The sequence below is a fragment of the Thamnophis elegans genome, chromosome 16 (genome assembly GCF_009769535.1).
Source record: "Thamnophis elegans isolate rThaEle1 chromosome 16, rThaEle1.pri, whole genome shotgun sequence".
In the NCBI taxonomy this organism is placed as follows: Eukaryota; Metazoa; Chordata; class Lepidosauria; order Squamata; family Colubridae; genus Thamnophis; species Thamnophis elegans.
Genome location: NC_045556.1, coordinates 8,032,016 through 8,054,987, shown reverse-complemented (window position 1 = coordinate 8,054,987; position 22,972 = coordinate 8,032,016). Strand labels below are relative to the sequence as shown.

The 22,972-nt window shown below is 43.0% G+C and overlaps 1 protein-coding gene across 1 annotated transcript in view; it reads right to left on the bottom strand.

Moving 5' to 3' along the window:
* MYO5A (myosin VA) overlaps positions 1 to 22,972 on the bottom strand; it is an 82,143-nt gene that overhangs the window by 37,054 nt on the left and 22,117 nt on the right. Inside the window, exons 4-19 of the mRNA XM_032233588.1 lie at positions 21,120 to 21,264; positions 19,365 to 19,521; positions 17,213 to 17,356; positions 16,800 to 16,881; positions 16,045 to 16,152; positions 14,391 to 14,497; positions 13,300 to 13,565; positions 11,372 to 11,453; positions 10,961 to 11,101; positions 9,841 to 9,966; positions 8,998 to 9,081; positions 7,614 to 7,772; positions 4,161 to 4,258; positions 2,996 to 3,082; positions 2,801 to 2,909; positions 700 to 911 (exon numbers count right to left, since the gene is read on the bottom strand). Coding sequence (XP_032089479.1) covers positions 700 to 911; positions 2,801 to 2,909; positions 2,996 to 3,082; positions 4,161 to 4,258; positions 7,614 to 7,772; positions 8,998 to 9,081; positions 9,841 to 9,966; positions 10,961 to 11,101; positions 11,372 to 11,453; positions 13,300 to 13,565; positions 14,391 to 14,497; positions 16,045 to 16,152; positions 16,800 to 16,881; positions 17,213 to 17,356; positions 19,365 to 19,521; positions 21,120 to 21,264 — 2,107 coding nt within the window. The remainder of the gene's footprint in view (positions 1 to 699; positions 912 to 2,800; positions 2,910 to 2,995; positions 3,083 to 4,160; positions 4,259 to 7,613; positions 7,773 to 8,997; positions 9,082 to 9,840; positions 9,967 to 10,960; positions 11,102 to 11,371; positions 11,454 to 13,299; positions 13,566 to 14,390; positions 14,498 to 16,044; positions 16,153 to 16,799; positions 16,882 to 17,212; positions 17,357 to 19,364; positions 19,522 to 21,119; positions 21,265 to 22,972) is intronic.

Below are 22,972 nucleotides of genomic sequence, written 5' to 3'. Positions count from 1 at the left end.
CTTCGTGCCTGGTATCCACTTCGATTTCGCAGTGTTGCATTGTTTTAAATGTAAAAATAATAAAAATATATTATAAAAATAGTTCATCTACCCTACATTATGCTCCACCAGGCATTCTACAACTTCTTGCTTTCCAATCAGGCAGCAAAAGAGAACGCTTGTGTCTTATGAATATCCAATTGCACAGGCCTACCTTTCGATATGTAGCCTATAATAATCTTATTTTCAGGGAAACTGAGCAGATAGCAAGGAATTGTTTACACTAGATCAATAATCAAGAAGTAAACAATACCCCAATCAAGGAGCTAAGGACTGACACAAACAAGCTAACAATAAACAACAACTTAATCAAGGAAACACCAAAACGCCCACAGACCCTGATAGGGCAAGCCACTAGTATATAAAGAGAGCAAACCCCACTCTCTTCTAGCACTGATGATGTCACCTAGTTGGGTAATGAAATGTCTACAAGAAAACAAGCAAGCTCAGAAAATATCAAGGATCCCACAGTCGTCCTCTTCCCCTCTGCCCCACTCCCTTCCAGCACTGATGATATTACCTAGCTGGGTATTGAAACGTCTACAAGAAAACAAGCGAGCTCAGAGAGCATGAAGGAGCCCACAGTTCAACCCTGAGTTACGTATATTATCTTCCATCAAAACTATTTACAGCACACTATCCTAAGGAAGATCAGCTTACCATCGTGCCTGGTATCCACGGACATATTTCTGAATGGTGATGGCTGCTTTCCTCATGCGCAGGTACTTCTTCCTCATCAGCCACCCCCTGATAGTCTTTTGGATACGGATGCAAGCTGCTCTCAGTTTATCGGCCCTTATTTTTTCCAAATAAGCTACTTGACCAGCCCGGAAAAATATTTTTGTCTTCCCAAACTGGTACTTATCCTTGTCCTATTTTCAGGAGAAAAAGTATAATCAGTATCGGACTTGACCCACTTTGCAATATAAATAAAAAGACAGCGTGGATTCAATCACAGAAGAATTTAAAAATATCTTACGATACCATGAAGGTGATATTATGCAGAAGCAGCAGAGTATATATTAAAGGATCGAAATATCTGGATCGTACCGTTGTATTTCTAACACATCAGGGTGATTTCAGATTGTTAAGAATTTAGGACGTTAATTTCAGATTGTTTCAGATTTCAGATTGTTAATTTAGGACGTTAATTATTCACTCTATGTTAGGGAATTCATTCTAAGCACGAGGGGTATTTCCCAAAAATCAGGAGGGTTAAACATATATCCATATACCAAAAGTGTCAAAGTTTAAAAGGAAGATTTAATTAAGAATCTAAATTAATTCGTCTTCTCTATGGGACATCTAAAGGACTTTTCCTCCAATTTAGCCGCTATAGGATGAATGGATTTTCAATCTTACCTGAGACAAGCACCCCTGAATTCAGCGTGTGGAGGGAACTATTTCTGCATAAACATATATATGTTGCTTTGTTAAGTCTCTGATTGTACTTTGATTTCTACACCCAGGGCAAAAGTCAGATTGCACGTGACACATTGGATTTTTCTAATTGGCGGCTCCAATATTTTCCCCAGGAACTGAAAGCAGTTTTTGGGAGATGTGTGACAATGTTGTGGCCAGCCAATGCAGCTGGCAGCAGAGTCGGGGACAGTGAGGAGGTTGGGGAGGAACATTGACCAGTCCTGGAGGCTGGGGAAGGCTCGGACAAGGGCTCTGTGTCAGAGGCAGAGACGAGGACGTCTGGCAGTGATTAGGTGCTTATGGAGCTGGACAGCAGTGAGGCAGAGAAACAGCTGGAGCCTGTTCCCAGTGTACGCATGCGCAGAGCTGCCAGAAGAAAAGAACAACTCAGAAATCAGGGTCGACTTGGGAGTAAAGTCATAGCTGGAAAGAGATTGGCGCCTGCCATAGGACATAAAAGAGGAGTGGACTTTTGTAGGAAACAATTTGTTCGTTCGGTCGTTAATTAGTTTCAGGAGTGTGAAGATCTGTCCGTGAATCTCAGAGACTCTGAGCCCAGTCTTTCTTTGCACAGCACCTCACTGGGAAAATATTTACATGGCAGCTTTCCAAGATAGATAAGATCTGTGGTCATAAATATTCCTTTGAAAGACTGTTTGCCAGGCCTTGCTGAATATGAATGAGAGGAATTCACATTCGTTTAATGAAAGCGGTTTTCTTGGGATTTTTGCCTTGTGCTTTTTGGAGAAGCCCAGGTCAGAACAGATAATCCATTTGCATCAAGATGAAGGAGTCTTCATACAATGCTATTTTCCTGATTAAAAAAAAATCCTCTGCTTCCTGTTCTATTCTTCTTCTTAAGAGGCATGTTGATAAACTAAAACGCTATTTGGATTATGGGTCACCAAGTCAGTATCAACAAAATATCAACAAGAGTGGCTATATATATGGATGGAGGGGTGGAGGGATGGACCTTCAGACAGACAGATGATAGATAAATAGATAGATAGATAGATAGATAGATAGATAGATAGATAGATAGATAGATGGGTGGGTGGGTGGGTGGGTGGGTGGGTGGAGAAGGGAAAGTGAGTGGATGGATGGATGGACCTTCAGACAGACAGATCATAGATAGATAGATAGATAGATAGATAGATAGATAGATAGATAGATAGATAGGATGATGGGTGGATGAATGGATGATTAGACAGACAAGATAGATAAGAGGAACACTGGTACAGGAGACTGGAGAGCCACTTTATTGCTCATCCTTCTAATGACAAGGATCCACCCAGCATGGGCTAATTTTACAGGCATTAAAGCACCATAAATCCATTACCAGAATCAGCTTTTCCAAGACATTCTTGCATGTCTGTTTCCTGTCACTGAGGACATCTTTCTGCTTCATCAGGACACGATAGCGGCTGAAGAATTCTTGATAGGTCCACCTGGTTTCAAGAGGCAAGGTGGCATTAGCTGAAAAGACCTTCGAAACGCAAAACGTATCCCCACGTCTCTGGAGAGACACACTCACCTTGAAGGGAAACCAGCTGCACTGATTCGGATTGTCTCTAGCACACCGCAAGCCCTCAGCTGTTGTACAGTCCGCTTTTCATCGAACCTACGTGCAAACACACAGGAAGGAGTCATTCGTGGCCCAAATGTGATCATAGAACAGATGTTTTTCATTGTGGGGGGAAAGGATGAGTTGCTCAAAGAACGGCAAAAGGATGCAAATGGCTCTTTTTGGTTTGTTGAGTTTTATTGAGCAGGAAGTGCACTCAAGGGCATCCAAGCAAGACCATAAAAGTAAAATAAATTTGCTATCAGAAACCAAAGGACCAACGAGTCAAACATTTTTTATCTCAATGCACTTAAGGCTGGATACAAAACTTTTCCATGTTCCATTGTAGCAACAATGTCCCATTAATAAAAATTCCATCACCGGACAACAGCCTGCAGATTTCTTTTTTAAGGCACAAATTGATTTATAGCTAATAAATTACATGATGTCTGGTGTGGCCCGCCATTGGCCAGCAGAGCTGTCAGCAGGTTTGGACAGTGAGGAGGTTGGGGGAGGGACATGGGCCAGTCCTGGAGTCTGGGGAAGGCTCTGATGAGGGCACTGTGTCGGAGGCAGAGAGGGGGCCAGAGCCATATGCCAGTTATCAGCTGCCTTCAGTCAGACAGCAGTGAGGCAGACAAACAGCTGGAGCCTGTTCCCAGTGTGCACATGCAATGTGCAGAGTGGCCAGACGAAGGGAACAGCTAAAGAACAGGGGTCAAGTTGGGAGTAAGGCCACAATGAATGGCCCCTCCCAGAGGAAATAAAAGAGGAGCGAAGGGGAGTGGAGTTTGCAGGAGACAATTAGTTCGCTTAATTGGCCTGTGACTCTCCGAGACCCCTTGTCAAGTTTTGCAGATATCGGCCTGTCAGCTCTCCAAGCCAGATAAGGCCTGTGACTGTAAATCCTCCCTCGAAAGATTTGCTGAATGTGAATAAGCGGAATTCACAGTAAATTAATAAAAGGGGGTTTGGTCGGGGCCAGGAGTCTGCTTCGTGCTCTTGGAAAGCCTCGGTCAGAACAATATCTGTTTGTTTCTGTCCAAATCAAGTACCAGCAAACCTTTGGGGTTTTTTCCCCTTCTCTAACACAATATAATTTCAGAGGGCAAATACGACAGCATCATGAACTTACATAAATGGAAACTTGAAGTCATTTGGTTTAATACACCGCACGTAATGTGGAGTGGTGGCGTTGAGGGTCTCCATCAAGAGATGCAGAGAATTTCTGAACTATAGGAAAGATCGAAAAGCGGGGACAGATGTAGAAGGAAACCACTGACACATTTTTTACTTTCTTTAGACTGAAACCTCTCCAAGCAGCAATTTCTAAGAAAAGCTCACATAAATGTGAAGTCATCTACTCTACATTTTTTTTTTTTAAAAAACCCAGTCTGCGCAGCAATTTCTAAGAAAAGCTCACATAAATGGCAAGTCATCTACTCTACAATTTAAAAAAAAAAAAAAACTCAGTCTGCATCTGTATTCATCACTGGAATAAATGTCAGAGTCCAAAAAGCACAGGTAATCTTTGCTAAGCGATTGTTCGAAGTTATGATGGACAGCTATAACTACTTTATGAGCCATTTTTTGAAGTCGTGATAGCAATAGCAGTTAGACTTATATACCGCTTCATAGGGCTTTCAGCCCTCTCTAAGCGGTTTACAGAGTCAGCCTATCGCCCCCAACAACAATCCGGGTCCTCATTTTACCCACCTCGGAAGGATGGAAGGCTGAGTCAACCCTGAGCCGGTGAGATTTGAACCGCCGAACTAGCAGTCAGCTGAAGTGGCCTGCAGTACTGCACTCTACCCACTGCACCACCTTGGCTCTTTTGTGATGGCTACATGGCTGCCCCACAGGCTCACATGATTGAATTTTGGGCACCTGACAAGCAGCTCTTTATAGTCATACGACCCAGGGGTGGGCTTCAAAAATTGCAGCAACGGGTTCGCTGCCCGGTTGCTGGGTGGGCGTGGCCACAGTGGGTGTGGCCTAGTTGGCCTCCTGCACTACAACGGGGGGGGGGGGAGGGTGTTTTTCACCCTCCCCAGGCTCTGGAGGCTTCCCTCGAGCCTCCGGGTGGGCGCAAACTGCTTCCCCCGGGCTGCGGAGGCCCTCTAGAGGCCGGAAACAAACCCGTTTCTGGACTTCCAGAACTTCCAGTAGGCCCATTTTCCCCCTCCCCGAATCTCCATGCGACCCTGCACTTCCCTGGCATGATGAAGAGGCCGTGTGGAGACTCCTAGAACGGACAGGGCGAGGTGGGAGGGGCCAGCCAAGGGTGGCGTTTGGGGGTTCGCCGAACTAGCTAGAGGATCGCGTCAATCTGTGCGAACCCCAACAGCTCATCCCTAATATGAACATGGTTTTCTATAGGGGGAGGGGGCTGCATTTCTTTCTAGTTTCTGGCAAAAAAAAACCACCCACTGGGGAATATGCATTCACCTGCCTAACAATCATGGTGCTCGCTTCACGAGCCCAGGAGTAAAATAGGGCCTGATAATGAGATAACCCACTTAACAACTGCAACAACTTACCACCATAATTCCGGCCTCGTTGCAGTCATTAAGTCAAGGATTACCTGAATCCTAAACCCTTAACTGAGCTCTTTGTAAGACTTTACTAGAGAGCGGATCTGCAGTGGCAAACTAATAGCCAAGGCAAGGTCACTTTAAAAAGTGAGGTAAACTCTGGGGAAGAATTTCACTATTTCTCCGCAAAAGGCTACAGCAAATGTTTGTTTGTTTATTGGATTTCTTTGCTTCTTTATTGGATTTATGTTGTGGCCCAGCAGGAACCGTTGGAGCTGCCACAGACTCTGACAGCGAGGGGCCCAATGAGTCGGCTCTGGAGGATGTGGAGGACCCTGGACAGGATTCCGATTCCGAGGAGGGCGCAGAGAGACTGGTTGGCCACCAGGTGGCGCCAGAGCCTTGGACCAGTGGGGAGGAGACAAGAGAGTGATCCAGAAGCCAGCAGTGAGTTGTTCCTGGATGCATGCCATCGAAGAGCTACTAGGCGTCAGGAACAATTACGCAATTACAGGAGGTGATTGTATTCAGCTGGTGGTCATTAGGCTCCTCTCCAGACTATAAAAGCTACTTGTGCATACAGCCCCCTTTGTAGAAGTCAACGCAGGAATTGAATGTCGGAGGACATTTACTGTGAGCTGGGCAGGCTGGATTGCTGCCAAGCCTTATCTGTGTTTATTGCTGCCTGAGTTTGTCTGAGTTGCTGCCAAGGTCCTTATCTTTTTTTTTAGACATTTTTTAGACATTTTATTAAGATTTATAGGCCGCCCTTCTCCCTGAGGGGACTCAGGGCGGCTTACAATCACAGGGAGGGGGGTGCGATATCAAAAGACAAACAGTAAGTGAACAAAATAAAATAATAAAACACAACTTGCATTCAACAGTCAACACTCGGGCGGGTAAATTGGGAACCTATCCCCAGGCCTGATGGGAGAGCCAGATCTTAAGGGCTGTGCGGAAGGTCTGGATGGTGGTGAGGGTACAAATCTCGGCGGGGAGATCGTTCCACAGGGTCGGAGCTGCAACAGAAAAGGCTCTCCTCCGTGTAGTCACCAGTCGGCATTGACTGGCAGATGGGATTCGGAGGAGGCCCAGTCTGTGCGATCTAATCGGTCGGAGGGAGGTAATCGGCAGAAGGCGGTCTCTCAAGTACCCAGATCCACTACCATGGAGTGCTTTAAAGGTGGTCATCAGTACCCTGAAGCGCACCCAGAGATCGACAGGTAGCCAGTGCAGCTCGCGGAGGATGGGTGTCAGAACAGATTTATATGTTTCTTCTCCCATCCTCCGTTGTCACGAGGGACAGCCCCGAGTAATGTAGGGATGCACAAGCCGTAAACAGCCCGGAGCAGAGAAATGCAATACGTTCCCTTTACCTGATGCCCCACAGTTTTCTTATGCTCCTTGCTTGCTTGGGCCATTTTCGATTTGGCTGGTTTCACGGCCGCTCGAGACAACGGGGTTATCTGTTTGTTTGTTTGTTTATCTGTTTGTTTGTTTGGCTTTCAACCACCGAGGTTTTGGTGTTTTGCTAATTAAAGGACATTCCAGTTAAGCTTGTCTCGGCATTCATTACTGGACGGAGGAGGGGGTCAGAACAGATTTATATGTTTCTTCTCCCATCCTCCGTTGTCACGAGGGACAGCCCCGAGTAATGTAGGGATGCACAAGCCGTAAACAGCCCGGAGCAGAGAAATGCAATACGTTCCCTTTACCTAATGCCCCACAGTTTTCTTATGCTCCTTGCTTGCTTGGGCCATTTTCGATTTGGCTGGTTTCACGGCCGCTCGAGACAACGGGGTTATCTGTTTGTTTGTTTGTTTATCTGTTTGTTTGTTTGGCTTTCAACCACCGAGGTTTTGGTGTTTTGCTAATTAAAGGACATTCCAGTTAAGCTTGTCTCGGCATTCATTACTGGACGGAGGAGGGGGTCAGAACAGATTTATATGTTTCTTCTCCCATCCTCCGTTGTCACGAGGGACAGCCCCGAGTAATGTAGGGATGCACAAGCCGTAAACAGCCCGGAGCAGAGAAATGCAATACGTTCCCTTTACCTGATGCCCCACAGTTTTCTTATGCTCCTTGCTTGCTTGGGCCATTTTCGATTTGGCTGGTTTCACGGCCGCTCGAGACAACGGGGTACGACCGGACGGTGTGGATGAGGTGGGACTGACGGCCTTCTCCACTCGAAACAGCTCAGGCAGCATCTTAAACTGATTCAGACACAAGAGTTTCTTTAAAAAGGACATCTCTGTGTTAGGAAAGAGGAAGTTTTCCCTGAGGTCATGCAATAAAAAGGGGGACCAAAGCAGGGGTGGGTTCCGGCGGTCACTTACTGATAGTTCAATCATGGCTGCGCTGCCCGTGCGCTTGATGCACGCTGCCGGTGCATGCGCAGTGCAATAAATATTGCTATGCGCAAAAGCAAAAAAACAAGGTGGTGGAGCCTATTGCGCCGCCCAGAGAATCAATTCGGGGGCGTGACAGGCCTGGGCCAATGCCGATCCAGCGACCCAGGCCACCAAACCGCTACTGGTTTGGCCGAACCAATCCAAACTGGTGTGAACCCACCATTTGGACCAAAGCCAAAACAGATGACCATTTGAAGTCTGGTTTTGTTGCTTTCTAGATGCTTATAAAAATACAATAGTTTCACTTTGCTTTATAAAGCAATTTAAATGAGCACGAGAATGTAAGAATGACCCTTTCTAGATTCCAGCAATGGCACAGCTGGCCCAGGAGTCTGTGTCACATGGAGGCCAAACAGAAGCATCTGTAAAGCTTACTGACAAGGAGAACATGGTGGTGCAAGACCTTCTCCGCTGCTTAACTCACTCCCAAGTGTGCTGCAGACACGACATTCCTTATCTCTCAGACTTGCGTCAGATCAGATAAGTGGTCCTTATTTTTCTACTTGCATTTTTATATGCTTTAGAACTGCTAGGTTGGAAGAAGCAAGGGACAAGTAATGGGAGCTCTCGCCGTTAGGCAGCACCAGGGATTCGAACCGCCGAACTGATGACCTTTCTGATCGACAAGCTCAGCGTCTTAGCCACTGAGCCACCACGTCCCTCTATTTCTTTCACCTTGTGAATTTTGAGAAAAACTGGCATCTTCGCTGAAATACAGGACAATCATCCATTAAAGAAGAGATTACGGGGAAAGAGAATTATTTTCAAATGCCTAGAAGTCTGTAAGCTTCCAGGAAAGGGAACCCAAATCAGACAGGGAGGAGGAAAGTAAGCTTCCTTTCTGATTTTTAATTATGTACTCAAGTTTCCTATAATACGATCAGAAAGGAGTAGACTGTCGTATTATCCCTATTCATTGCTGTAACTGGCTAGAATCATATCCTGAACTGAAATCAGAAATCATGACAAAAATTCAGTCAATAGGATTGTGATGTGAAGTGGAAGCCAGGATCATTTCAACACTAACCTTACTTGATTTGAGAACGTTGATCTGTTCTTCATAGACGGTATCTTTGTTTTTTTCCAAAAACCCTTCGCACTGGTACTCCACCTGGAAATGCAAATATCTAATTTTACGAAACAACAGTTTGCAATACTAATAGTACAGAATCAGTGGCCCAGAAAGAGATGGTACACCTAGATAAGCACAAAAAGTCTTCTGCTTTATGAGATTTCCAATTTCAGATTTAAACGTGTAAGCTTTGCCAATGTTTCGGAGTGAAGTAGTTACCGTATTTTTCGGATTATAAGACACACCAGAGTATAAGACGCACCAAGACTTTGAAAAGGCAAATTAAAAAAGTTTTTGCACTCTGCAGACCTCCCCAAAACAGCCCGTTTTTTGTGAAAATGCCCCCCCCCCCTTTTAAAAAAGACATGAATAGCTTTTAGGAGACTTATAGAGTGCTTCTGGGGGCTGGGGGGCAAAATTGAGGAAAAAAACGGCCCATTTGTTGCTCATTTCTGCCCTGCCCAGCCCCCGGGAGCTCTCTCAAAGCCTCCTAAAGGCTCTGCACAGCCATTTTGGTGAAGGGAGCAGGGTTTCAGGAGGCCAAAAATGCTGTATTCAGTGCATAAGACGCACCCAGATTTTCAGCCTCTTTTTTGAGAGAAAAATGTGTGTCTTATACGCTGAAAAAATACGGTAATAAAGGAAGCCATCTCACTCAATTAGAGCATACCCACTTGGTTGAATTGCCTGCCAAGCATTTTCTGCCTAAAGAATTCCCTCCCAATAACAACTGCAAAAAGATCTTTTGAAAGATCCACAAAGTAATTTCCACATCAGCCAGGAAACAAAATCCTTTACCTTATCTGCAAAGTGTTGAATAATAAAAGCTTTGTTGGACAATCGAGGTTTCTCAAAAAGGGCCGTCTTGTTCAAGTGAGTATTGTACAACTTCTGGGCCCAGCTGTTGTCTGAACCTTTAGGCATCTGGAGAAGGGAAAGATGGGGAGATGACTTCACATTTCTGGTGGGAAGACAGCCATGGGGAGGGGGGGGGGGACAGTAATCACAGAAAAGTTATAAATGCCCTTGGGAAAGGAAGAGATATTCCCTTTTTTTCCTGTGCAGGAATTTTGCAACATTTTTAATTGGCTTTTTATTTTATTTTTATTGTTTTTTTTAGGGCTGTCCACAGAGGAGCTAGCAGCAGATTCGGACAGTGAGGAGGTTGGGGAGGAACATGGGCCAGTCGTGGAGTTTGGGGAAGACTCTGATGTGGGCTCTGTGTCAGAGGCAGAGAGGGGGCCAGAGCCGTATGCCAGTTATCAGCTGCCTTCAGAATCAGATATTAGTGAGGCAGATGAACAGCTGGAGCCTGTTCCCAGTGTATGCATGCGCAGAGCTGCCAGAGGAAGGGAACAGCTAAAGAACAGGGGTCGACTTGGGAGTAAGGCCACAGGTGGACGATGAATGGCCCCTCCCAGAGGAAATAAAAGAGGAGCGAAAGGGGAGTGGAGTTTGCAGGAGACAATTAGTTCGCTTAATTGGTTCGTGACTCTCAAAGACTCCTTGCCAAATTCTGCAGATATCAGCCTGGCAACTCTCCAAGCCAGATAAGGTCTGTGACCGTAAATCCTCCCTCAAAAGACTTTGCTGGATGTGAATAAGCAGAATTCACAGTAAATAAAAGGGTTTTTTGTCGGGACCAGGAGTTTGCTTCGTGCTCTTGGGAAGCCTCGGTCAGAACAGCCGACACAAGAAATGACCCTGGGCAAAACTCAGGGCATATAATGCTAATGGAAGCTTATGGAAGCTGTGGATTGGCAGAAGCCATGTGACTCATGGAATAAACCATCAGGCAAATTGTGCCAAATAAGATGAGAAAGATGTCTCGCTAAACCACCAAGGATATAAACGAGTATTTCATTCTTTCTGCTTTGTTCTGAGGAAATTATTCTACAGGGAAACTTGGAATACCAACCTTGCACTCCTCATCCAGCAAATCCAGGATTCCCATTTTGGCCTCGATGAGATTAATGCAGGGCTGATTGTCGTAGAAATCAATCAAGGTCCAAGGAATTTGTTCCCTCATGTATTCTTCTTGCTCCAACTTAAAGACATGCTGTGTGAGAGGGCAGAATATGGATCATTAAGGCAAGATTACAGTACTGATTCTGCATTTTATGCTTTTCCTGGGGGCTTTAACACTGATACAGAAATTGAAACGGACAGCCTGTTTTGCCAGGTGCAACAGATTAACATAGCTATCCCTCTAGAAAATGATAAAAGACTTTCTTCTGAACCACCAATCCAGAAAATCTGATTTTTAAGTGGATAATTAAGCTGCGGGTGGAGAGCATGACACAAAAAAACCCCCAAGTTTCTTACTTACCATATTGAACTGCTGCTGTAATTTCTCATTGGCGTAATTTATACAGAATTGTTCAAAGCTGTTGATCTCAAATGTTTCAAACCTGAAAAACCAAATCAGCTTTCAGCTTATCTTAAACTATTCAATGAACCATTGCACGGCTGAGGTGTAAAACTGAAGAAAAAACAATTATTGCCAACCTGCCTTTCATTGAGGACCTGTATACTGCACGAGTCAAAAAAGGGCTGTGAAAATATCTACAGACCCCTCACATCCTGGATATAAATTGTTTCAACTCCTCCCCTCAAAACGACAGTATAGGGCACTGCACACCAGAACAACTAGACAACAGAATATATATATTTTTCTCTCGAAAGCCATCACTCTGCTAAACAAATGATTCCCTCACCACTGTCAAACTATTCACTAAGGCTGCATTACTATTACTATTAATCTTCTCATCGTTCCCATCACCCATCTCCTCCCACTTAGGACTGCAAGACTGTAACTTTGTTGCTTGTATTGTCCAATTTATATTGGTATTGATTGTTTCCCGATTGCTTATTGGTATTCTATGACTATCATTAAGGGTTGCACCTGATTCTTCACAAATGTATCTTGTCTTTTATGTACACTGAGAGCATCTGCACCAAAGAGAAATTCCTTTTGTGTCCAATCACACTTGGCCAAAAAAGAATTCTATTCTATTTTTTTTTTATTTTATCAATTTCATATATACATTCACAATTATATGATCTCATAACTGTTATTAATAATATGTATTTATAACAATTTTTCCCCTACTGTTGACAATATACTTGAAGATTGCTTTTTTAACATCCCATAGATCCATCTTATCTTACAACGGTCCTACTTCTTCTTCCCTCCCTCCCTCTTTCCTTCCCTCGTTTCTTTTCTCCTACTCCCCTTCCTTCCCTCCCTCCTTCCCCTTCCTTCCTTCTCTCCTTCCTTCCCTCCTTCCTTCCTTCCCTCCTTTCTTTTCTCCTTCTCTCCTTCCTTTCCCCCTTCCTTTCCGCCTTCCTTCCCCCCTTCCTTCTCTCCTACATTCCCTCCTTCCTTCTCTCCTTCTCTCCTTCCTTCCCTCCTTCCTTCCCTCCTTGCTTCCCTCCCTCCTTCCTACCCCCCTTTCTTCTCTCCTTCCTTTCTTCTCTCCTTTCCCTTCTCTCCTTCCCCTTCCTCCCCTTTACCCTTCCCCTCTTCTTCCCATTCCTCCCCTTTCCTACTCTTACATTCCCTCCCATTCTTCCTCTGCCTTTCCCTTTCTCCTATTCCTCTATTCTATTCTATTCTATTCTATTCTATTCTATTCCATTCTATTCCATTCCACTCCACTTTATTCTAGATTTCTATTCTATTCTACATTCTATTGATATTGATTGTTTCCTGATTCCTTATTTGTACCCTATGACTGTCATTAAGGGTTGCCCCTGATTCTTGACTAATGTATCTTTTCTTTTTATGTACAATGAGAGCATCTGGACCAAAGACAAATTCCTTGTGTGTCCAATCACACTTGGCCAATAAAGAATTCTATTCTATTCTATTCTATTCTATTCTATTCTATTCCACTCCACTTTATTCTAGATCTCTATTCTACATTCTACAACTGAATAGTTTCAGCTGTATTAAAATGGAAAGAAACAACAAGACCAAAACACACAAACAAAAAATATTTACCCCTATCTCTACCTTCCTTCCAAGGCGGGGGGAACCCAGTCCTTCTCAATGTAAGCTATTTCATTTTGTCTATTATATAACCTGATTCTGTGAAACTTCCAAGAGACGGTTTCAAATAAATCTATCAATGAAGGAAAATATTTGCAGCTCAAGGTTGAATCTATCTTTTTTTTTTTTTTTTTACTACGCCACTGGAACTCATTGCGATGGTACCGAAGCTGGATAAAAACACCGGGACGGAAAACACTCACCCATAAATGTCCAATACGCCAATGAAAGAATGCTGTTTCACGGTGGACTGCAAAGCTTTGTTCACGTGCTCAACAATCCAGGTAAAAAGGTTCGCGTAGATATGTTTTGCGAGAGCATCCCTGGCGTTGATAGCCTGCAGCTTGGAAATTGGCTTGATGTAGGTCTCTGTGGCAGTGGCCAGCTTTCTGTGGCAAAGCCAGTGCGCCATCTGTTCGTATTCCACTCCCATGAGATCGCAGAAGATCCGGAGGGGCTCGTGTTTAGGCTACGGAAATAAGAGTTGAAAACTACACGTACTCCTAACTAGCCATCTAAATTATTTTCAAGCAGCCAAAATCCCCCCTGCCACCATCCTCTTCTTTTAATGAAACCATAATCCCCTGCATTGGGGTGGAGTCTGGGCAACTGAATGGAGCTGAGTGTTTACTGGCCGGATGCCCCGATTGTCGCCAGTCCAGAGTTTTGTTCAGCTGATATATTCTCATTGTGCACAGAGAGAAATACCTGCCTCTACCTAGGATCGAAATCACAGCCTCCTGTTTGTGAGGCGAGACCTCCACCTATAGGCCTCCGCACCACTTAAAATTCCCCCCCTACCCAGAGGTGGGTTGCTCCCGGTTCAGCCGAACCGGTAGTGGAATTCAGGCCTGGATCATAGAACCGGCAGAGACCCAAGCCTGCCACGCCCTCAAATTGGTTCCCTTGCCGGCACTGGGCCGGCGCCATGTTGTTTTTTAGTGACTGCGCATGCACAGTTCACTGTAAATTGTCCTGCGCATGCGCCAAGAACAATTTACAGTGAACAGCATGCACGTGCGATGCGCGCGGGTTACGAACCGGTAGTAAAACTGGCAGCAACCCACCCCAGCCCCTGCCATGCTTTAGATTTAATGAGAAAATCTTTCCAGTTGGAAAGATGGACTCTGAAGAAAAATGAGAAAGAATCTGAAAAGAAAAGAAAAAAAATTGAAGAGATGGGAGAAATGCATCTTATCTCCAGTTTGGCAAGACAAACCACCATGCAAATTCACAAGGAAGAGATTAGCAATATTAATGGGATTGAGAATATTTGAAGTATTTTGGGACTCACGGGTATTGTGCAGCTATCAGCATCTCGAGATGTGAAGGAGACATTGCCCAAGTGCAGAATAGCAGCAAGGATTTGGAAAATTCCCATCTGACAGGAATCAACAATGCCTGTTGGGAGAAGGGAAGCAGGGGAAGATTTAAAAAAAAAGTTATCTTGAATACTATTAAGTACCTAAACAAGAATGATACAAGGCACAATTAATAACAAGGTTAAATTTATCACTGAGTGAGATTTTTTTTACCAAAAAGGCAAGAACTTGCAGCCACATCCATTTTTCCGACTGCAGAGTCCCACTTGCAAGAGATGCAAACATGCTTTTTTAAAATCATCATCAATGTTCCTATGTCCCTACATAATCACCCCTTAATATTTGCTTTTTTACAAATATTTATGCTAATGTTATCCATCATATATATATATATATATATATATATATATATATATATATATATATATATATATATACATATATATATATATACATACATATATACATATATACATATATACATATATACATATATACATATATACATATATACATATACATATATACATATATACATATATACATATATACATATATATATATATATATATATATATATATATATATATGGGCATACCGGGGTGGGGGGTGTTGTAACTCTAAATAGATACCTTTCACCCTGGCTTGGCTGATAAGGAGTCGAACTCTGTGGCTTAGTGGTTAACACATCTGCCTAAGATGCAATGCAGCACAGGTTCGAATCCCAGTAAGGGTATGGCTAGCTGATGAGAGCTAAATAGCTTGAAATAGATCTATACTAGTCTCCCTTTATTTATTTATCAGCATACATACATACATACATACATACATACATCTCTGTCTGTGTGTGTCTGTGTGTGTGTGTACATTCCAGCATAACTCTGGAACGCCTCGAGCAATTTCAACCCAACTTGGTACACAGATTATTTACTCTCTGGAAACAAATATTGTGGGGTTAAGACACCCCTAACATCCCTCGGGGTGTGTGTTCTGTTATGATACAGTCTGTTGTGCCTTAAAATGGCTTCTACTGTACTGCCTTAAAATGGCTTCTACTGTACAGTGCAGTGGAGTTGCCATGGTAACGACTTCACAGTACTCCACAAGGGAGTTCCCTCTGGTAAGGGGGAAAATCCAACATTAAAAATTACGTTTGGTGCGGACATTTTCCCCCTATAAGTAGATACCCGGATAACGCCAGGTTATCAACTAGTACTTTCATAAATGCGTACTTTTATCCTCTGAGAAGGCATATGCGCTTGGTAAAAGAATTGTGAGTTTTACACCAAGCAACAAATGTGAGAGCCTTACAGTGCTTCAAATCTTATTTTTCTCAGAAAGTCAGTTGCTCTTAGTATCCCTGCACAGAAAGCCGAGCTATTTGTCACTGACATCTGCAACTCTTCCTCCATTCCTCGTCGGTGCCTTTGAGATGTCAAATAGTAGTTAGCAAGCTGTCCAGACACATTTGTATTTTGCAAACTATGATGCTCAGTTAAATGGAACCATCTCTTAAGCATCTATTCACCCTTTTAGGCTTTTTTTCTTGCTTTTTTTTTGCAAATAATAATATAGAACATTAGGTTACTTATCCTAAGTAATGACCTTGAAGAGTTGCATGCTTACCCAAGAGTGTGCAAGCCCGTCGTGTGTTAAGCATTTCCTTAGCGTCATCAATTCCGTCAATTACTGGGCTTCTCCCTTGTTTTGTATAGTGAAAATAGCCTGCGTTTCCTATTTGAACAAAAACAAGATTGAAATGTACTTGAATATTAGTAGCTTAGGTTGGTAGTTGGGCTCTTGGTTTAAGCTCTGAGCTTGGCAATTGGGTTTTAAATGTTTCATCACTATTCGTGGAGACATCATCAGGATGCTTTGAAGTGTGTTCGTCTGACAAGCACAACTCAAAGCTCCTCAAATGGTGACGAAATGTTTGCAACAAAAATCAGAACTCAAGCCAACATCCCCAAAACAAGATTATTTTTTATAACAAAACTTCAAAATGACGTTATGACTTTCATGCAAGAGTCTAATAACTGCGGCCAAGCAAATTGATTATTTGTTCGTTATTAAGAATTTATATGTCTTACTTTGAGGCTGAAATGACTAAATTATTAAAAAATACTGAAATTACTAAAAATAAAATTAAACTAGACTCTCTTGGAAACAAACCCAATTTATGCTCAAACTTCAAAATCAGAGATTCGATGCCATCAGGGGGATCAAGGAAATAACGATTTCTCATAAATTATGACTGACATTGGTAAAATGCTTGGAATATCCATAGCACTGGATGCACATAAACGATAGATGGTCATTAATAGATAATAAAAGTACTTTGGTAAATGCCAGAACATGGTACAACAGATACCATTACATACCCAATCGCAAAGCTTTAAATTCAGGCAATGCCGCAGAAGCACAAAGCTGATAGAAGATATGGTAATTTCTCTCCTCTTCCGCCTTTAATACAAACAGATTATATTTGACATGAACTAGCATGTCAGTGCTGTCTCTTAGCAACCATACAGACAGCTGTCTCCAGGAACAAATAAATTACACATAAATACATACACAGTAATAATATATATATAACGGGTGAATTTATGTATGACACCTGCTGCACTATCCTGATAAAGTTTTGACTAAAACAACCCATAAGTAACCATTTCCACTGTAGATTGCAGTGAGGAAAACCAACAACATCCCACTCCAGATGTAACCTATCAGATGCAAAGTTTTGTTCCCCAACTCCTCATCATGCAACTTCAAAATAAGGCAGAATCCACTTTACCTGGAACACCACTCTCGATTTTTCTAGCAGGTAAGTTCTCATGTTAGCACCTGTGATTCGATACCGCTTATCAAAACCGATTTCAATGTACTTCCCAAAGCGACTGCTGTTGTCGTTTCTTGTGGTTTTAGCGTTGCCAATAGACTGTGGAGAAGGAAAGAGGACAGGGTCAGAAATCTTTAAAAAAAAAAAAAATCAGTCCCATTATAAATGGCACCTTAAGAAATGCTTCTTTCTCACATACATAGAAGAGGATGCCTCCTGTAAGATTAGGGTTTTAATAGAACACATGTGCATATCCAAAAAGAGAGACAGACTGCATCATGCTTGAGAATTATTCTGATAACAATTGCCAATGTTTAACCATATTAAAAAGCGAGGCCTCTGCCCCTAATTTAATCTATACCGTGTCTCCAGTTAGCAATAGCAATAGCAGTTAGACTTACATACCGCTTCATAGGGCTTTCAGCCCTCTCTAAGCGGTTTACAGAGTCAGCATATCCCCCCCCCCCCAGTCTGGGGCCTCATTTTACCCACCTCGGAAGGATGGAAGGCTGAGTCAACCTTGAGCCGGTGAGATTTGAACCGCCGAACTGCAGATAGCAGTCAGCTGAAGTGGCCTGCAGTACTGCACTCTACCCACTGCGCCCCCTCGGCTCAGTTAACATATTCACATGCATACAATATTACTAGACACAAGCAGATCTATTTTGCATAGGCACAAATAATTGTTTTACTAAAAACCATGTACAAGATAAGTATACGCTGCCCCAACAGGCTTTCTTTCAGAAAATGCATACATATGCAGTATTTTTGATAACAATAACAGCATGTTAGCGACAGTGCAGCCTACACCCACAAACGTGGACTATTTCATTCTAAGATTGAATCAGAGGTTTTGTTGGAGACTGAGGGTGGAGGATAACAATGATTGCATTTGTACATCCCCGGGGATGTAGTGAAGGGATTTGCATAGGCTCAAACATAAACATGCATATATTAATGCATGTTTTAAATTATGATGGCTCAGGATTTCTGAGAGTTGAAGTTCCATCAGGTCAGGAAACTTTAGACACCTGGAAGGAAAAGTGAAAATGCACACACGACATGCCTATTGGTTAGTATACATTTTTACTGACAATTGCTCAGTGAAGTTGCTTGCAAATTCCACACAGCACAGCAAACCAGGCAGAATTACCTGAGCTCTGAATACATCAAAAACACCTCTGACAAAGTTGTATTAGGGCCACCTCCACTTTGGGTTTTGAGTTTCAAGAAATGCTTAAAACAAGAAAAAAATAGATTTTTTTGAATATTCAAGAAAAGGGGGGAGGCTGGATTTGTCAGTAGATCTCCCGAATATTCTGCATCTGGTATGTGTGTCATCAGGGGGAATATATATATATTTTTAACCTTCCCTCCCCATTCCGTTTCTCTTTGGCATTATATTTTTAATGGCTTCCACCGTGTTCCTGTTTTCCTTGAAAATCTGCTAGCCCTTCAAAATTTAAATCCTTTATTAGATTTTAAAGTAATATGATTGCACATGTATACTATCTTCTCTTATTTTTTTCTTTAAAACTAAGATATGTTAAGTATATTGATATGGAAGCATAAATACCATCAACATAGAATGGAGTTTGCTCAGAAGCTGAAATACACCAAGTGAATGAGAGGAAGAGTGGGAGAGAAGAAAGATAGGAAGAGAGGGATAGGAGAGAGGGTAAGGGGGGAAGATGAGGAGGATAAGGAGGAGTGGAATGAAGAGAGAGGAGAAGGAGAAAGGAAGGGGAAGTAGAGTAGAAAAGGATGATGGAGGGAAGAAAGGAAGTAGGAGAGAGGCAGAAGAAAGAGGTGTATGGAGAGCAGAACAGCTAATAATGGGTTTTTATCTTTCTGGGCGTTGATGACAAGAGGAACTGATGTAATTACTACTTAATACAATAGGATATTGGCTATGTAATAGTATACATGTGTTTATATGTTATGAAAATGGAAAATAAAAAAGGTATATTCTTAAAAAAAAATTAAATCCTTTAAATCAGATATCTAATCCAGTACGCTTGAAGCAGTAAAAGGGAAACAAGTCACCCCGTGGCAAAATTGCTCTTTATTATTATTTTTTTAAAAAAAATACATATTCTGGTCTTACCTCCATTATAGGATTAGAAGCTAACACTTTCTCTTCAACATTAGCTTCACTTGCAGACCCGCTCACTGTGGCAAAGTATCTCATGGCATATTTGGCAGACACCGTTTTCCCAGCTCCTGATTCCCCACTTACGATGATGGACTGGTTCCGCTCATCTCTGAAACAGAAGCAAAAATCATTGAACAGACCAATGGAGGGGACCTTGGAGGTCTTCTAGTCCAACCCCCCCTGCTCAAGCAGAAAACCCTATACCGTATAAACTTATAATTTAGACCAGTGGCGGCCAACCTCTTTGTCCTCGTGCGTGTGTGCGTTCATACCAATTCAATGCACATCAATGGCTTGTATAGTGTTTCCACTGCATTTTGATTAAACAACATGCGCTGCAGAGACCCGAAAACCAGCCGGCCGGTGGGAGGCGCACACGCATGCGCGGTGGAGCTCAGTTGGGACGGCGGCACGTGCGCTGGCAGAGAGGCCTCCGCGTGCCACCTGTGGCACGTGTGCCGTAAGTTGGCCATCATAGATTTAGACGGTTGCATGAATTTGCTCCGTTTTTAGCACCTTCCTTGTAGCACAGTCGCTCAGCTATTCCGGCTGTTAAAAGAAATCTGGCTTCCCCGTTGACTTTGCTTGTCGGAAGTTTGCCAAATGTGGTCACATGACACCCCCCTTCATAACTATGAGCCCGTTGCCAAGCACCTGAATTTTGATCACGTGACCCTGGGGACTTGCTATAATGGCAGCAGGTGTGAAGAGCACGTCCAACGGATGCCCTAATTAAACCATGAGCTTAATTCACTTTTTTCCAGTGCTGTTGTGACTTCAAACAGTCGCTGGGCAAATGTCGAGGGCTACCTGCCTATGACTATTCTTCTGAAGCAAGTAATCATAAGCCGTGTACTTGTGAGTAAAAACAAACCGCTTTTCAAACAGGGTAGGAACAGTCTTTTATTCACGTGGATAAACAACAACAACAAAAAATCAAATGTCATTAGTCCCAACAAACCTGGGTTTAGCCAAGACATCCAAATTGCTTGTTGTATACTAGTAATGAATGATTGCCTATGACAACTGGCCACTCCCAAACCCTTCCTATTTATTTCCCAGCCAGGGAGGGGCTGGCTATCGTCTACATCTGCCTCTTCCTAAGAGCCGGCTTATTGCTTTCCGTTGTTCTCCTCTCCTCTCTGCGCATACATGCCTCTGGTGTGGGGCCCCTCTGTTACTCCCCCTCATTCACCTCAGGCCCCGAAGTCAGCTGCCTCTCCACCTGGGGGAGGATGGAAGGTCCCGGCTGTGTGTCTCCGCACTTTTACACCTGACCGGAAGCAGCTGGGTGGAGACGCCAACGTGGAAGAAGAAGATTGGACCATGTGATGGATTTGTGGGTGTGGGGACAAGATCATGAACTTTTAACTGGGTGGGATTCTGATGTCATTTCCGGAATTGGGATTTACACAGATGTGCTAAGATGTCTGCTTTATTAAATTGGAACTTTAAGGATTATTTTGCCTTGGACTCTGATTTAATTCAACATGATACTTGGAACGCTGACAGTTTCCTTGTTAGAGACTTCCAAACGCCCCAAAGGTAGCCCGGGCTCTCCCTCCTCTTCTTCCTCGTCTGAGTCTGCTGCTAGCTCTGCTGGCCGCCGACAAGCCACAACAACTCTATTTATTATGACAACAACCCCCATTCGTTCCACAAAGCTAGTTGGTGAAAAGCCAGCAACCCCCCCCCCGTCCCACAAACCTGGCCATCTGTTTGTACGCTTCCTCAGCCACAGCAAAGATGTGGGGGTCCATGTCCCCCATATTTTGGCCACTGTAGGCATTGATGATGTCTTCGCCATAGATAGGCAGCTGCTCATAAGGATTGATGGCAACTAAAACTATACCTAAAACAACATAATGAAAAAGAGGGGGAAAAGCAGTGGAATTAATTCAGGAAAGATTTCGCCCATGTTGAGCTCCAACCACCACAATAATGAAGTATTTCTCCTTTCATTTTGGCTAAATGATGTAGCTGATATTATACAGAATGTAATTTGAGTGGTCATCTATGGGAGGCTCGGCTTCCAGTGTGAGTCATGGTTGACTAGAGACATCTCCATGAGTGAGCAATGACTATTACAAAGAATGAAGGACCAGCAGGTAGACCAGTCCTTGGAGTGAACAGGAGATCATCCACAAGGGCTCTGGACGCCAACTCCTCGCGAGGAGACCACAAAAGACTAGTTTCCCATGGATTTGAATTCCAGGAGCCAAAATCTATATTCTCAGCACCAACAGAGCCTTTGATAGGGACACTTTAGTAAGTATGCTAAGCTCTAACTCACTTTATAAAAACATTGTTCAATTTAACTACTTTATGGATATTAAAGGTAAAGGTTCCCCTCGCACATATGTGCTAGTCATTCCTGACTCTAGGGGGTTGTGCTCACCTCCGTTTCAAAGCCGATGGGCCAGCACTGTTCAAAGACGTCTCCATGGTCATGTGGCCAGCATGACTAAATGCAGAAGGCGCACGGAACGCTGTTACCTTCCCACCAAAGGTGGTTCCTATTTTTCTACTTGCATTTTTCACGTGCTTTCGAACCGCTTGGTTGGCAGAAGCTGGGACAAGTAAGAGGAGCTCACTCGGTTATGCGGCGCTAGGGATTCGAACCGCTGAACTGCCGACCTTCTGATCGACAAGCTCAGCGTCTTAGCCACTGAATATTTGAGACCTTGAAAATAGTGGATTTAATTAGATACCTGATTTTATTTTGTTTGGATTTAAAAAATAAATAAATGGGGATTTAAGAATTAAAAACAACATACTGTTTGCAAAAAGCAAAAAGATTAAGATCTGAACAGATTGGGAGATCAGTGAGATTTGTAATATTGGTTATTTTTGCCGTAAGATTTGAAAAACAGGTATGTGATTAAATCATATACTACACCTGGGTCTCCAACCTTGGCAACTTTAAGCCTGGAGGACTTCAACTCCCAGAATTTGCTACCTGGGGAATTCTGGAAATTGAAGTCCGCCAGGCTTAAAGTTGCCAAGGTTGGAGACCCCTGTACTAAAGAGAAATTTTAAAAAAAAAAGAACTAGCTATTAGGAGGCTTGGTGGAGGTTGCTAATGGACACTAGAGGGAACTAAAGGACCAGGCAGGAAAGAATTGAAATGGCTAAGTGGCTATTGGAAATACAAAGGACGAATCAAGAAGACTTGTAAAGAACAGAACCAGAATCGTAATCTATGGAGAAGGGAAAAGGCATATGAACATTTAAATTAAATTTAAATTTAAAGAAAATTTATTTTAAAAAATCCTCGGCTTAAATCTCTTCTTAATTCCCATGCATTTTTAAGATGTTTCCTTTTTTTAAAAAAAAAGAACTTCCCTTGTTGCACCAACTTCCAAGAAACTGATGAAAGACCCACAACTGTCACAGATGCACACACTGCATGCACAGATCATCCCGACAACTGAAAACACAGCTGTGCCACGTGACTTTGCTCAATAATCAGACAGTAAAGATTTAAATAGCATCTGACAAGTTCAGGTAAGCTTGAAGCCTGTGTATATTGTGAGAGTTATTGTGCCTATTCTACAAAC